A 15925-nucleotide genomic window follows, 5' to 3' on the forward strand; every position below is an offset into this window, starting at 1 on the left:
ATGGACCTAAATGGGTAAGGTGATTCGAAGTAAAAATTCAGTACCACTGATTTTAATTTCGCAACGTTTCCGCTTGGAGCACTGGCTCTAAATATATTTACAAACTTGAGCATTAAAACAAGGCAGTTAAGGGCCATTTTACTTTAACACAAGTGAGTCGACTCTCAAATCACACTTCACACTTTCACACTTATATTATAAAGGCGAAAGTTTGTATGTTGTGTGTGTGTGTGTGTGTGTGTGTATGTTTGTTACTCCTTCACGCAAAAACTACTGGACGGATTTGACTGAAATTTGGAATGGAGATAGATAATATCCTGGATTAGCACATAGGCTACTTTTATCCAGGAAAATCAAAGAGTTCCCACGGGATTTCGAAAACCTAAATCCACGCGGGCGAAGTTGCTGGCATCGGCTAGTACTATTTATACTCAATATTGGTGAGACGTAATCTCTCATACTGAGGATACAGGACGGCATACATGTTGTCTTGATGGAAGACGACCGTGCAGCCTGGGCGCCAGCCATATTAGTCCCTAAGCACCACACTTCGATACTGGCAACGCTAACAGCGTCACAGTTCAAGTAATATGCGCGACAAACGCAAAACTTTTTAAAATCGGTCATGCGTAACGGTTTTTGTTAATTATTTATTAATATTTAGTCTTTAATTTTCCTCCGTATGGAGAGTGAGGCTTTAATTTTAGATCTCAACAACAGTGTGGTCTGCGATACGAATTTGTAGTGCAATAAATATTTTATTTTTAATAGCAGTAGTATACTTTGTTTCTGGTTGACTAATTTATACGTTTTTATGTAGTGTGGTAATACCTACCTATATGGGTAATTAGTTTTCTATTAACTTTGGTTTTTATCTAATTTTTACTTAGGCTAACAAAAAATATTCAATATTCAAATATACCTGGTAGTGTCAATTCTAAAATTCATTACCAATGTACTTATTTTTATTTACATATTGTATAATTTTATAATATGCACGTCCTTTAAAAATAAGTCTTTTGTCCTAGTTATTTGACTAGATTTCTGCCTATCAGCTTCCTTGTCCATTTCTACCGTCCAGGTTTATGAATTCCGTCGCATAGAATGCTCACTTTTATGTTTTTAAGACTACAATTAATTCAAACTGCAATAGATGCACTTACAAATTACAATGTTTTATAAGTATTTTAAGTCTTTTTATGGTTTAAGTTCTCTTAATGCACAACTTAAAATAAAATATAATGAAAATTATTGTTTGTGTTCGTCCGCGTTTGCGCATCGGTCATCCTCATACAGTTGTTGTTGACACTTGCGTGAAGGTTTCTTACATGGTACAATAGGTGGCGCGCGAGTCGCGTGGCAATGCATTTCGGGCATAAGTTAGTAGGTAAAAGTACTATTTTATTAAAAGTATTATTTCTGTTATGTACATTGTACATAACTTTAAACTGAAATAGCAAGTCAAAATAAACTGCTATCTCATTCATAATGCTCTTTACGAAAAGGGACAGCATTAGATTAAGACCTGTCAATTTAGCTTAGATATACACAATAACTTGTTTAATTGTTTTGTGCTAAACGGTGTGTTATTTTAGCGTAATTATTAATTACTAATTAGTTGTGATGTTATAAAAATTTTATGTTTTGAATAATTTTGATACAGCTATTTACTAACACTTTGATATTATGAATACAATAAATTGAAAGGTAAAAAGAATCGGAATTGAACTACATAAAAATAATCATAGTTCAATCTCGATTTTTTATTTATTAAATAAATAACTAGGCACTTACTCATATTTACAATTATTATTATTGTAAGTAGGTATGGGTAAGTAGTAATTTATTTAATAGCTTTCATTTGAAAATACTTCGGGTAATAATATAATCATAAATTGGAGAAGAAATAATGTTTATTTTATACAAAACTTAATATCTTTGAATACGGAAATATTACGGTTACAATTTTTGGATTTATTTTATCTAGACTCAGGTTCATACCTAATGGTTTTGTTCAACTTTTAGTCAAACGTGCTCATGGTAGGTGGTTCATAAATAGAAATTAACATTTTTCTGCTTTTTACAATACATACATAGTTACTTAGAAGAGAACCCCCCTAGAATGAAATCAACTTAGATAGGTATAATATAACACTGACCTTTGCTAATACAAGTACGCTGGATCTGCGATTGCCGCCCTGTTTTGAAGCTACAACAGAAATTTTGGCGCTAACTTGCCCGCTGATAATATCAGCAGTGAGCATCAAATGAGCGTACTCGGAATCAAACATTAATGACTGAAGACTGATGAGACATCTGTCAACGCAAAGAATCAATTTTAATTCTCAGTACCCACGGTGGGGCGCTTCAAAATGACACAAAAAATATTTTATTACTTATTATATAATTATTACATATATTAAAAAAAAAATTATTTAGTATGGCACAACTCTTCCAGCGAACTTGACCTTGAACTTGATATTTTCATTTCAGTGTAACTCATATTATGTATTTATATTTTGTAACTTTCTTATTTCTTTCCCTTATTTAGTACCTATCAGTCAAATGGATTTCAAAACGACAATAGAAAACCGTATAAATGGGTAGTAGTTTTAGATTTTTATTTAATAAATTCATAAAATGGAACTAGTAAACATTCTTTGAACATGTAGCTGAATTGGAAATGTAGACATCAGAGAAGTAGACTTTTATTTTTAATTTAGTACCATTTACCATACAACGAGTAAACTAATTTGGTTTACCTATTATTCACGTTTACGTAGTGATAAAACACATGTTAGTAATAAATAAGAGTACTATTCATAGAATTTCATATTCTACTACATGTAGATAATATGACTTATTTAGGTACCTCTCGTGTAAGGATACGTGTTCACTGAAACGGAGCGGAGCGGAGATGTGTTCAGCGGTTGAATGAGATTATTGTTAGATGTGAATAAAATTATTACACCATTTCTCAAAAATCTGATTGGTTAACTAATTACCTACCAACATCTCTGTTCTGATCCGCTTCAGTTGTCAGGCATGCTAAACACGGTTCTTTTAGTTTAATAGAGTATTGCTCTGAGTTATCGTTAATTCTAAATTCTCGCCATTTTCGTTTAAGTCCTTAACTTTCAAAACACGTTTAAAAAAATAAAAGTAACATTTATTTAAAAAAAATACTACTTTAGTCTCCAAAAATTTGTATAACGTTTAATGAATATAGTCTCACAGTAACTATTAAAATAGGACGCCACTAGTAATATTTAAACAATAATTTAGCATAATTCGATTAACGAAACCACATCACCCACTGTGATATTGGGTTGGGTACAGTGAACAGGATTTAGAGCGTGGATCTTCAGTTGATGGTATAGATTAATATTATAATTAACTATGTAGGTTAAGGTACAGATGAGTTCAACGTATGAAAACGTACACGTTTGAAAGCACCACCGTTGTGCACCGCGATGTAACTATTAGGTATTTATTCTTTAACTTATTTTCACAAAAAATGCAAAGATTAAGCAGAATTTCTGATCTGAAACTCAATTCTTTTTTTTTTTTTAATTCTTTATTTTGTGATGGGGCTTAATCACTTCGTACTCAATTCTTATTACATGCTTATTAGAAAATATTATAAACACTTCAGCTTCGTTATAATAACCTACCTAATTTAAGGATTATTAAGTAATCAAGATGAATAAATTTTTATACTTTGTGAACTGGATGGATGAAATATAAATTAGATAATGTTGACATGATCTAGATTCTAGATCTATATTATAGGGTGCGTTTCCACTGAAGAAGAACGGAACGGAGCCGTGTTCTGTAGAGTATTCAGCACATTGTTAGATAATAATAAGTTTAGACCGATCAGTTTATTGACATATGACGTGATAAGATATCACGTCATTGTCATCGCTTAATAATCTGATTGGTTGATCGAAAACACGTCTCCGCTCAGGTCTGTTCCGCTCCAATTCAGTGGAAACGCACCCATAGACTAGCTGACTCACCCCGGCTTCGTTCAGGTGGAATTTCTGAAATCCTTTCTTAATGGAGGCTGGTGGTTATAAAGCCAAAATTTGCAAAATCTCGAAGTCTCAAGACCTAGCTGTTTGAGCTGTACGTTGATATGTTGATCGGTAGTTTCTCCTTTTATATTATAACTTGTTATGACATATTATAAATTAATAATAACTTAGACGTCAGCGTTATACTTAAGATTTTATAGACGTAGTGATGTGAATACTTTCCCTAGTATCTAAGTTCATGGAGTCTCGGGAGTACCTAAAATTAGCTAATAAGGTATCGGACACGCAAAGTGGAATACGTACCTATAATAAACGAACTTTACTTTTATATACCTACCTATGACTTATTGATTGGCCGGTTTTGCAATATTAATTTTTAAACTAATGAAATTTTTGCCCATAAAGTTGCTCTTATGTCACCACTATTAAAACTATAAGTAGACTTTTATCATCCTTGGGCAGAAAAAAAAATCGCATAATTATTGAACTATAATTACGTGCGAGAATATTTATATTTACAGTTTGCACTAGTGCGGGAATATAATGGCCACCACACGAAACAGCTATTCTGTTTCCGAGCCGCCATCTTGATCGAGGTGCTAAGTTAGTAAATACTAGATAGGATACTTATTAAAAACTCGTGTTTCTTACTAAATACATGACATAATATTAAAAACTCACTATCATCATTATCAGGAATTCCGCGCGCGTTTGTTATTTATTACTTATTTGAAATCTAAAGGGTCATGTGATGAAACATAGATGTATGGATTTAACTTGTCCACTTTTTTACTGTTTTTACTCACAAATGTATTGTTAAACGTTGTATGACACGCCTGAGCATTTGTGTCGCACTTGTATTAAAATAACTATTATTTAACCAGAATGCATTTAAAAGGTAGACATATAAAAATTCAATAGGTAAGTACTCTATAGTATAAGACTAGAAATTATTCTCATTGTAATACTGTCTACCTAAAGAGTACAGATACGAGTTACTAAAAAGTTGAGATATTTATTTTTGTACGTTTAGTAAATCCATTCGACTGATATCGTGAAGTAAAATATAGGGTCCAACTTTGTTATATTAACTAAATACATAAATAATATTAGGTACATATGTGCAACTACTTACACTACATTTTACTAAAATATGTTACATTATTCTTTTGAATGTTTTATCTTGAGTATCTTCCTTTTAGAAAGCAGGACAACGGAAAATTTCTATTTAGAACTCACTAACAATATATTAAAAAAAAATTAAGTACTGAAATGAAAACTGAACTTGGGACTGAAAAATAGAAATAAAACAAAATATAATGTAAAAGCTTAAGGTTTTTGAGTTAAGGGTGTTGTAAAAAAAAGATACTGTATTGAAAGCAATCATTAAAAAACTTTTATGAAGGTCAAATTACAATTGAAAATATGCCAAATTATAACTTTATCGAAAGATAAAATTCGATTTACATACTTGAAAATTAATTAAACAAAATATTAGGATCAATGTAAGAAAAATGTTCATGAGTCTGTTGCTTAATATAATCAAATAAATAATAATAATAATAATGAGCTTTTGCTGATTTGATTACAATAATGCAATAATTTATTTTAGTAACATAAAACCCATGAACATTTTACGTACAAAAGGCTAAATAATATCTTATAATTGCTACGTAATTAATACGTAAAATTGGAAATTAGATAATAGAATAATAAAGGATTTGCGAACAATACAGTATAATTACACCGCGCGAAACAAAATTGAAAGAAAGCTGTTGTTTCATTGTGACTGTACTGATTTGATCGAAATCACGAATTTGAACTTAATTTTAGCATAGTTTTAGGCCATTTGGCTTGGAAATGAGTTTCAAGTGTTTTAATAAGCCAAAAATGTCGGGATTAAAGAAAAAAGTGTTTTAATCAGAAATATAACTACACCGTTCTAAATAATTTTATTATTACGAATTGGAATAAAAATACGAATATTTTGCTACTAAAAATATTTCATAATTTTGCAAACATAATATTATTTTGTATGAATCGTTTTCATCATTAAATAACTGTTCATTATATCTGTGACTCAAAACCCACTGTTTTGTTGATGTAGCACTTTCGCCTTAAGCCTCGTAAGGATTGTTATCGCTCACAAGCGAATTCGAGTGGTGGTGTGAATAAAGGGTTTCTTAAACATATTTTGTGTTGATGTTATTTTATTCTACCTCCTGTATAGATAACTAGATGATACGCACGACTTTGTCCGCGTGGATTTAGGTTAATAAAAATCCCGTGGGTACTCTTCGATTTTCCGGGATAAAAGTTGCCTATGTCAATTTCCGGGATGCAAGCTACTTCTGTACCAAAGTTCATACAAATTGGTCAAATGAGAGGGCCTTTCAAAATCCCATGGGAACTCTTTGTTTTCCGATATAAAAAGTAGCCTATATGTTAATTCAGGGTATAATCTATCTCCATTCCTTTCAGCTAAATCTGTCTAATTAGTAATTGGATGAAAGAGCAACAAACATCCATACATACATACAAACTTTCACGTTTATAATATTAGTTAGACTAGCTTTTTCCTACAACTTCGTCAGCGTGACATAATTTTCAGCCTATAGCACTCGGGAATAATGTAAAATGTCTATTAGTGAAAGAATTTTCAGAATCGGATCATTGTTCCGGATAATCCAAGCTTATAAAACTTTACCTCGTTATAAATATAATATCATTAGTATGGCATGGCAAAAGCCAAAAAGCATATGAGCTTCCAAGAAATCGTTTTTGGTTAGAGGCTAATCTAATAATATACAAGCCTGTATATAAAATATTTATTATTCAATAATGAATCTTACGTACAATCAATTTTATCCTTATCATTGGCTTTACTCGTCTCAGCGCCGTTAAGATCATTTTTGCTTGTGGACTGAGCCTCGTCGACCTCTGCAGACTCGACTTCTATTTCAGTCACCTCAGAAGCTTTCTTGAACTTATTTACATCTGTAACGAGATTGAGCATAATAAATTACTTTAATTTGGTATAGGAATACGAATCTCCGCTCCGCTTGAATGGATACGGGGTACCAGGTCTACTAGATTGTGGAATGAATATTTGGTAAGATGTACTTACAGTACCTGGCATGAAATATTGGACATCGGGCTTTAGAAAGAGATGACGGTCTGTGTCGCTTAAGACTCACAAATCGTCACGTAGGGATGAGTAACAGACAATCTAATCTAAAAAAGCTCTATGAAGCCGAAGTCTTTCTAAAGTTTAATGTGCAATATTTCCTGCCGAGTACTGTACTTTCACAGATTCGTTGATAAAAGACTGGTAAAATAATACAGATAATTATTTTAATGCAGCCTCAATAGCTCAATGGTTAAGGAGCTGACTGATTTCCGAAAGGTTGGGCGGTTCAAATTCCACCCGTTGCCCTATTGTCGGATCTACTCCTAGCACACACTTTACGCTTGGTTGGAGGGGAAAGGGGAATATTAGTCATGATTACATGGCTAGAAATTAAATATCACTCGCTAGAAATTACACATCGTCAGGAAACCTGCATGCCTGAGAGTTCTACATAACGTTCTCAAACGCGTGTGAAGTCTGCCAGTCTGCACTTGGCCAGCATGGTGGACTATGGCCAAACCTTCTCATACTGAGAGGAGACCCGAGCTCTGTAGTGAGATATGGGTCGATCATGATGATGATGATGACATGGCTAATATGATGACATCACTACCCATATTATAAATGATGCCCGCAGCTTCGACCGCGTGGGTTGGTCAGATCCCCTGCAGCATCAGGATTGAGGAGTTGGAATCCAAATTTTTTATGGAACAATGTCGCAAAGTTCCCTTAACAAATAAAAAAAATCGGTTCAGAAATCTCGGAGATATCGGTGTACATAGGTAGAAAAATACAACTCCATTTTACAAAGTCGGTTAAAAAAGGAGCCTATATTACACCTTGATTAATCCTCTACTTGTCTGTGAAAGTCCCGTCAAAGTAGGTATAGCCATTCCGAAGATTAGTCCATTCAAACAGACACGATACTTCAATTTTAATTAAAGAATAAGTAATACATACCGTATTTGCTGTAATCAGCCCCCAGCAAACGTAAGTAGTGCACGGTGTCCGGGGTTGCGGTGTACGCGCGCAGCGAGTGCACGCCGCGCCAGCCCACCAGCGTCAGCCCCATGTCCGACTCCGTGTCTTTGTAGTCCAGGACACAGCTGCCTGTAGCTGTCAATCAAATGAAGTTTTTTGAAAGATATCATACTGTCTGTTTGTGATATCAATCTGATTTGATAAACAATCGCGAGCGAAGTGTTAGGAAATCGCCTTGTTTTTCAGAAAAACTGGCCAAGTGCGAGTCAGACTCGCTCACTAAGGGTTCAGTACTCGGGTATTTTTTCCGTCATTTTGCACGAGTAATCCAAAACTATTATGCATAAAAAAAAATCTATTTTAAAATATACAGGTAAAGTCCTTTCATATGATACCCCACTTGGTATAGTTATCTTACTTTGAAAATTGAAACACATTTTTTAAATGATATAACTACGAATTTACGGTTTACGGATTTATTCCTTTACTTGTGCTATAAGACCCCACAAAATTTTATGATTATAGGTCAACGGGAAGTACCCTATAGGTTTTCTTGACAGGCATGACGGACGGACGGAGACGGACGGAAGGATGGACGGACCGACAGATAGACAGACAGACAACAAAATGATCCTATAAGGATTCCGTTTTTCCTTTTAAGGTACGGAACCCTAAAAACAATTTAGTGCCGATTTTACCAACGCGAACGTCTAGTGACCGAGGTTTAACCGAGGCGTAATGACAGTTTATGTATTGAAAACCTGCCAAAATATCAAATTTACTCTTGGATAAGACTCACTTTACATTGGTGAAATCGACTATTAATGGTTCGCCCTACTAAATAAGATATTAGTTTATATGACATAGAGTTTACACACTTACCGAAGTCCTTAACCAAGTTCTGCGTATGTTCTGAGAAGAGTTTAATATCGGGAGGATTGCTTGGGTCGTCATTCTGTAAGACCAATATCAGATCTTCCTTCAATATGTTCAGACGTCGCTTTGCGCCTATATGTCGGGATATACTTTGAAGACCCTCTTGGGATAATCTGGGGAAGAATATTTTTATTTATATCTATGGTGTTATAGTGACGCAGTTAACTTTTATTTACATCAAGGGGCAGATAAACAAATTCCTAAAAGGCTAACAATCACAGCCTCAATAGCTTAACGATTAATGAGCGGACTGAATTCCGGAGGTCGGTGGTTCAAACCCTATCCGTTGCGCTATTGTCGTTCCAATTCCTAGCATTAGCTTTACGCTTAGTTGGAGGGGAAAGGGGATATTAGGCATGATTATGGCATAGCAAATATTCTTTTAAAAAATCAAGTGCAAAAGAAAAATGTTGTGTATGCGTCATCGGGCACGTTCTGTACTTAATAAACAAGCCCAAATTAACTATAGTAGAATAGTAGATCAAAGGTTCTTACCCCATCGGGTAAAAAACAATGTTTACTTAACGAGGATTTATGAAATCAATCATTATTTCATTAAATTGGTTAGTATGAAGACAAAAATTTTTTTACTTGATTTTCTTTTAAATAGTTAGCCTCTTAAAGTTGGACTTAATAAAGCTAGTTCAGCATTTTACTCGGGGATGCACTTTTAACCAGTTTTCAAACTCCACTCACCTAAATGGACACGTCATGTTTTTATTATCACACCTCACAAAAGTTTTCACGCCAGTATTGATAATCTTAATATTGTTCTCATTCTTCTGCACAATATCCTTTACTGTCGGGGACACCAAATATATATTTTTCTTCTTCCCTACATGGCAGCGAGTGAGTAGACACGTAGGATCAAACTCTTCTTTAAGGTCATAGAACTCTTTTATAGAAGGAAAAACATCTTCTGTGTCACTAGAGAAGAATACGAAAGGATCTTCTTTGTAACCGCCCATTCTTCTTCTCTTCTTTGGGGGTTCTTTTTTCTCTTTCACTTCCATGGGTTCGGTTGTGTCTGGTTCAGATTGGTCCTTTTCCCAAGGTAAGGGGGCAGTTTTTTCGAAAAGTGCAACGAAAAATCCGCCAGTGTCTTGGTGGTGTGGAAGTATTCTTATGCTAAAATTTTCAAGGTTTATTATTAATTTTCTTTAAACATACTTTTCGAGATTTCTAGGTACAATATTTTAACAGTATAATGCATTTTGTTTTTCTGTAATTTCAACTGGGACACAGTTCATGACAGTTACATTACAACTATGTAATAACAAAACGTCACTGGCGTCAAATGCGCTTCTTGCTGTGTTGAGCTGTGCGCTTCTTGTTGTATTCTGTTCATAGGCTACCTAGCGTCAAATGTAGGAACAATTGACGCTAAGTAGCCTATGAATCGCCTATTTTTCTTCGATTTCACGTCACTCATCACCTAATATTTGACATATTGTCGATTCAAGATCGAACCGAGAGTATCCTCGATTTAGTTCACTCAACTGAGATTTCAAAGTCACTTTGAACTCAAAGTTTCTCTTTTTCGTGACGCCAACTGTACAAATATATAGACGAATAAAATTACACAAGCTTACCACCGGTCCAGATGGTATTTGTCCAAGTCTTCAGGTTTGGGCGGGAACATTTGCGGCCTCACCACAGTTTGCCACTTCTCTGGTACATCTTCATACTTGTCGTAGAATACCATGTCCTTGGAAGCAGGACGCCAGTGTGTCATGCCTGATATAATGAAATAAATTTTATAATAAATCAATTAATAGGGAATATACATGTGGTTTTTTGGTTCAAATATTTTTTACGTATTCTTCACAGACAAGAAATCATAAACTTTAAATAATTATTTTTATATAGTTTAAGTCCAAATTACGCGGAACATTCAAAATTTGCTAAGCGTTCACGATGGGTCAGAACGAAAAGTGACATACGTCATAATCCATGTAAAAAAATTATTAATTTCTCGTTATTGGCTGAAATGCATTGTTGGAGCAAAAATACCATAAATTCAACCAATCACAACTTTGATTGCTTGAGATTGCAGATTGCTGCAATTAATTGATTAATGCAGTTTTCCGGAATAAAAAGTCGCGTCTGTCCCTATCCAGATCTTTAATTATGCCCATGCAAAAAATTACGTCTAACCGTTGCGACGCGACATGATTGAATGAAAACCAACAAACAAACACACTTTCGCATTTATTGTATGGACGAAGTTATTTCATGAGTGATACGTCGATTCCTATGCAATTATGTAAATACTAAATATAATGCATAAAAAGTATATGCATATAATAAATAATATATTCATACTAATACTTGCCTTTATGGAACTTCAAGCCTGGCAGTAGTCCGGTTGCGTCCACTAGTTTGACAGTGTCTCCGACTTCTTGTAGCAGGCGATGTATGACGGCCTCGTTCTCGATGGGGTTGAAGGAGCAAGTGGAGTACACCAGTCTACCCCCCATTGACAGCAGTTCACATCCACGGCGAAGGATACGGTATTGGACGCTAGTGGAAACAAAGTTTTACAACTATTGATATTTACAACAAGAACATAAAAATTGATGACCTCCATGGCACAGTGGTGAGTGCATATGGTCTTAGAAGTGGGAGTTCACTAGTTCGATTCCCGACAGGGACAATCGGGAACTTTTAAAGTATAGATTGTATGTGGCCTTAAAAGGTCCAGAGATAGAGATTTTACATTTATAATATACTAGCTTATACCCACGACTCAAATACACAAATTTCAAACCCCTATTTTATGACCTTAAGGTTTGCATTTTCCAAAATCCGTTCTTAGCGAATGTCTACGTCAAATTAACTATCTGCAATATAAGTAAAGATTATTACGGCTATCTGCATGCCAAATTTTACCCGTCTCGTTTGAGCTGTGCTTTAATAGATCAGTCAGTCAGTCAGTCAGCTTAGCCTTTTATATATTTAAGATTAGAACAACAAAACAATCATTCACAACAAAAATCATTTTTTACTCTTACCCATGTAAATTGTTTCCATTCCCTGTGGACCACTTCAGCCATATGTCGGGATTTTTCCTCAACGTCGCGTCGCCAGAGCAAGGGACATCACACAGTATGCGATCGAACTTCAATGGTTTTGTTTGCCCAGGATTCTGTAATAAAATATTGAATATCAAACGTTAAATTAATTAATTATAGCCTAGACTTCAGCCTACAATTTGGGGCCTCGAATTCTGGGTTTAATCCCGGTGACCACCTGTAATTTTTGCGTTCTAAGCAATAACGTTATATGCGTTCCTCGCCACTTCTCTTCCAACTCATTTTAAGCAATTAAATATGACTTGAAAGAAAAAAGGAAAACATCGTGAAGCCATTGGCATGGCTTCACGATGGCTTCTTGTCACTAGATGGCGCTGTTTCAATTCCATACAAAACGCAGTTAACTTTTACGCGATCGAATAGGTTAAAAATCTCCCACTAGGCACACAGTAGTGGGCCAACAATAGAATGGAAAAACTACTTTCGGCGCGAAAGTAGATTTTCTGAAAATCCTATCTACTTTTTCAATTTCCAATCAGTTTATCCTTTCATATTTTACAGATGTCATTTACAACGTAAGACATTATTACTGGGACTATTTTCACCTGATCATCAGTGACGAGCAAAGATGGCATGAAAGCTGAATCGTGATTGGTTATCACGATGCACGGCGAGTTGAGCCTTTTGGCCTGATGCACCAACATGTAACAACGGCTGTTGTCCACGTCGTTCGCAATTACGAAGCCTGAGAACAATAATATCTGTCTAAGTAACAAACAAAACAGCACTGTGTGAAGCATGATAATATACAAGCTGAAATAATGAATAAATTATTATTAGAGATAATAAATTAGTTAAGTTTTGTCCTGTGAAGACAATTCGGAGGACAAAACTTAACTAATTTAATTTCAAAAATTAACCATTAACTCGAAAATGTTACAAACAATTTACCTATTACTACTACCATACACAGGTCTGCCTGGACCTGTGTATGCTTTTCTTTTGTGTGTGAGTACAAATCGGTCGGTCAGCTGAGCATGGCTGAACTTTGATTGAAACCAATTGAGCAGGACGAGAGCAATGCTTACATAAACAACCTCAGTGCTTCTCGGTTCGGTCAGTGTTGACCCAAGTCGTCAGTCCATCAGTCGCGGTAATTATATCACTAACATTTGATAATAATAACTGTGAAACATGGAGTCGAAATCGTGTTGTATGTGGAAGGATCTGCAGTATTATCCCAAGAAAACTCTAACCATTATGTGATTAATGGAAAGGGATCATGACCATCAGCAATGAAGAATACAATGCAGAGAGAGCTAAATCTCCGCAGAGAGAGCATAATCTCTTTCAGTTCTTAATAATTAATCTTATTAAACTTTAAAACCATACAGTGAAAATTGGAAATGTGCAACTATGGACTAAGAGCCAGCGCGTGCCAGACCTTCGTTATTTTATAAAAGCTGAAAGTAACTCTCTCTCTATAAGCAATATTTACCAGTAGGAGTTTTGTCTTCATCTGAATGCAAAAATTCTATGAGTTGTGCAGTTTTTGAGCCTGGTGCTGCACACATATCTAACACCTAAAAAAGGGGAAATTTAAAGTAGATGAAAATCATGGATATAGTATAATTTTAATCGACCAAAGTTGTCTAAACCGGCCACATGATTTTGCAATGTTTGGACTTCTAAATACTTGTATTCAGAGGGTCTGGCGTTGAATCCTGGGCACACTTCTTACTTTACAAAGTTATGTGAGATTTAAACATAACTTTGTGGAGTTACATGAGATTTAAGCAATTAATATCACTGTGTTTACGGAAAACATCCTGAGGAAACCTGCATGCCTGAGAGCTCCATAATTTTCTACCCCAAAGGTGTGTGAAGTCTGCCCATCTGCACTTACCCAGTATGGTGCACTATAGTCTCTAACTAAACTCTAAGCCCTTCTCAATCTTAGAAGTGGTCTTTGCTCAGTAGTGAGCAGTGATGGAGTGTGACAGTGATTATGATGATGATGAATAAAGTTGTCTAACCTTATGATGAGGTTGTACTTGTAGAACAACTGGGGGTATCATGGAAACAGTTTCCTGCCTCGACACCCCGCCAGCCGCAGTCTCCGCTACGAGGAAGTTGTGGAGACGGTACAGTGCCTCATTGCGACGGATGTCCATGCGCGATAGGCGCAATTGCCACGCTAAGCCTCCTGGATACCTATGCCCCACATATTTTGGATTATTTTTTTTGCAAAAATTTTAAGCAGATTCAAAAGGGAAGACACAATCCTTGGATTAAAAGTAGTGATATGAGTATCTGTGCAAGTTATGAAATAAGTGCTTCAAATGCTGAAAAATTGAAACTATGTCCATTTGTTTCATATTTTAGTTCCCACTAAGGATACACAGTCCATCATCCAGCGTAAAGCTATTAAGTCAGTTTTGGCTGGACTTACCAAGGTAAATTAATGGGCTTTATTTCCTCTTCTTCATCCTTTCCCTCCACTTTTAACTTCATGTTGAGTATCTCTGAGAAATATTCACTTGTTACAATTTTCAGCAATGCATTTGCCTCATATTTAGAACCTGTTATCCTGAATGCTGTAGGCAGGTTTTCCTTAATACTTTTCATGAAATCTGCCCATTGATCTTCTGGGCATACTTTTTGAACCTTTAAAGAAAAAAAAATTGCCTATTACTATTATGAAAATGTGTTTCCAATATTAAATCAGGATCAGGGGCGCTAGCACGAAAGTAGCGACTACCACATTGACAATCTCAAATTATTGTACTGTGACTGTGCATTTTCATGAATAGCTAGTAGCAGTGATTACTGATTATGATAGAAGTGAGTATCCGTCAAGAAGGAGTGTGATTATCACGCTTTTGTGATATGAAGGAATGGATTTGGTTATTGTTTATTATTCGGAGCCCTATTTGACCAAGAGCTGTTGCTGCCATGCCACTATTTTATTTTGATTAAGTAGAATTGCTCTCCGCCTATCTAGCAATAACAGGGATCCTTTTGATAAATTCCAACAAGACTTCCAGCCCAATAAGACTATGAATTATACGCAAAGACTATAAAATATATGCGTTCATAACAAAAATATAACCTCAATATTTTATTTACCTTGTAATATTCCTCAAAAGCCGCATTTTCGCGTACAATGTCTTCATAGTGTTTGCGAGTGTCGGGCGCCGGGTTTTCTTGGCGATTTTTTTCCTATAAGATACAAAAATACAATTTTAAAACTTTTATGTGTTTTACAAAAGCACAAAATATAACGATTTATTAACCTGTTCTTTGCGATCCCTCTTCCTTTGCGCGAATTTATTAACATTACGGTTTCGACGACCCATTTTTCTCAGATATTCGCCAAGTGAAACAAATCTTTTCTGGGCAAAATAACAGAAAAACATACAATCCTTTTTTTTTTTTTTCTTCTCGTCTGGCTTTACATAGATTAGCCAATGTCAGGTTTGTATTTATAATTACAAGTTAGGGAAACTTTCCAAATTGTATTAAAAAATTAAAGGCACATACAATCCTAGAAGAACACCGGCAACTGAACATGAGTTTTCCGAGTTTTTCCCGTAAGTCTGTTATTTATTATACTCTGTGGTTGTAACCAACGGCACAGACCAAAAATCTCTAGTAAAATAGTAGATATAATAATCTATGCTTGGATTCGTCTGTGTTGGTGTTAGCTGGCGGGCGTGCTCTGCCTTTTGGGAGTGTTTTTTTTTTGTTAAAACTGACTGGAAAGCGCTCTAAGGGGGTGCCGTGCGTGTGTCGGCTAGCGC

At 35.2% G+C, this 15925-nt stretch overlaps 1 protein-coding gene across 1 annotated transcript; it reads right to left on the bottom strand.

The window, feature by feature from the left end:
• Nucleotides 1-6854: 6854 nt before the first annotated feature.
• LOC123865650 (tRNA (cytosine(34)-C(5))-methyltransferase) lies at nucleotides 6855-15542 on the bottom strand. The gene is made up of 13 exons (XM_045906838.1): nucleotides 15419-15542; nucleotides 15252-15344; nucleotides 14575-14789; nucleotides 14159-14336; nucleotides 13621-13705; nucleotides 12728-12867; nucleotides 12102-12235; nucleotides 11423-11610; nucleotides 10680-10824; nucleotides 9784-10215; nucleotides 9034-9200; nucleotides 8131-8286; nucleotides 6855-7037 (listed from the first exon to the last, which is right to left on the bottom strand). Exons 1-13 carry the CDS (start codon nucleotides 15539-15541, stop codon nucleotides 6889-6891), a joined length of 2205 nt encoding a protein of 734 aa, XP_045762794.1. The 5' UTR covers nucleotide 15542; the 3' UTR covers nucleotides 6855-6888.
• Between the last annotated feature and the right edge of the window lie 383 nt (nucleotides 15543-15925).

The sequence above is a fragment of the Maniola jurtina genome, chromosome 5 (genome assembly GCF_905333055.1).
Source record: "Maniola jurtina chromosome 5, ilManJurt1.1, whole genome shotgun sequence".
NCBI classification, from domain to species: domain Eukaryota; kingdom Metazoa; phylum Arthropoda; class Insecta; order Lepidoptera; family Nymphalidae; genus Maniola; species Maniola jurtina.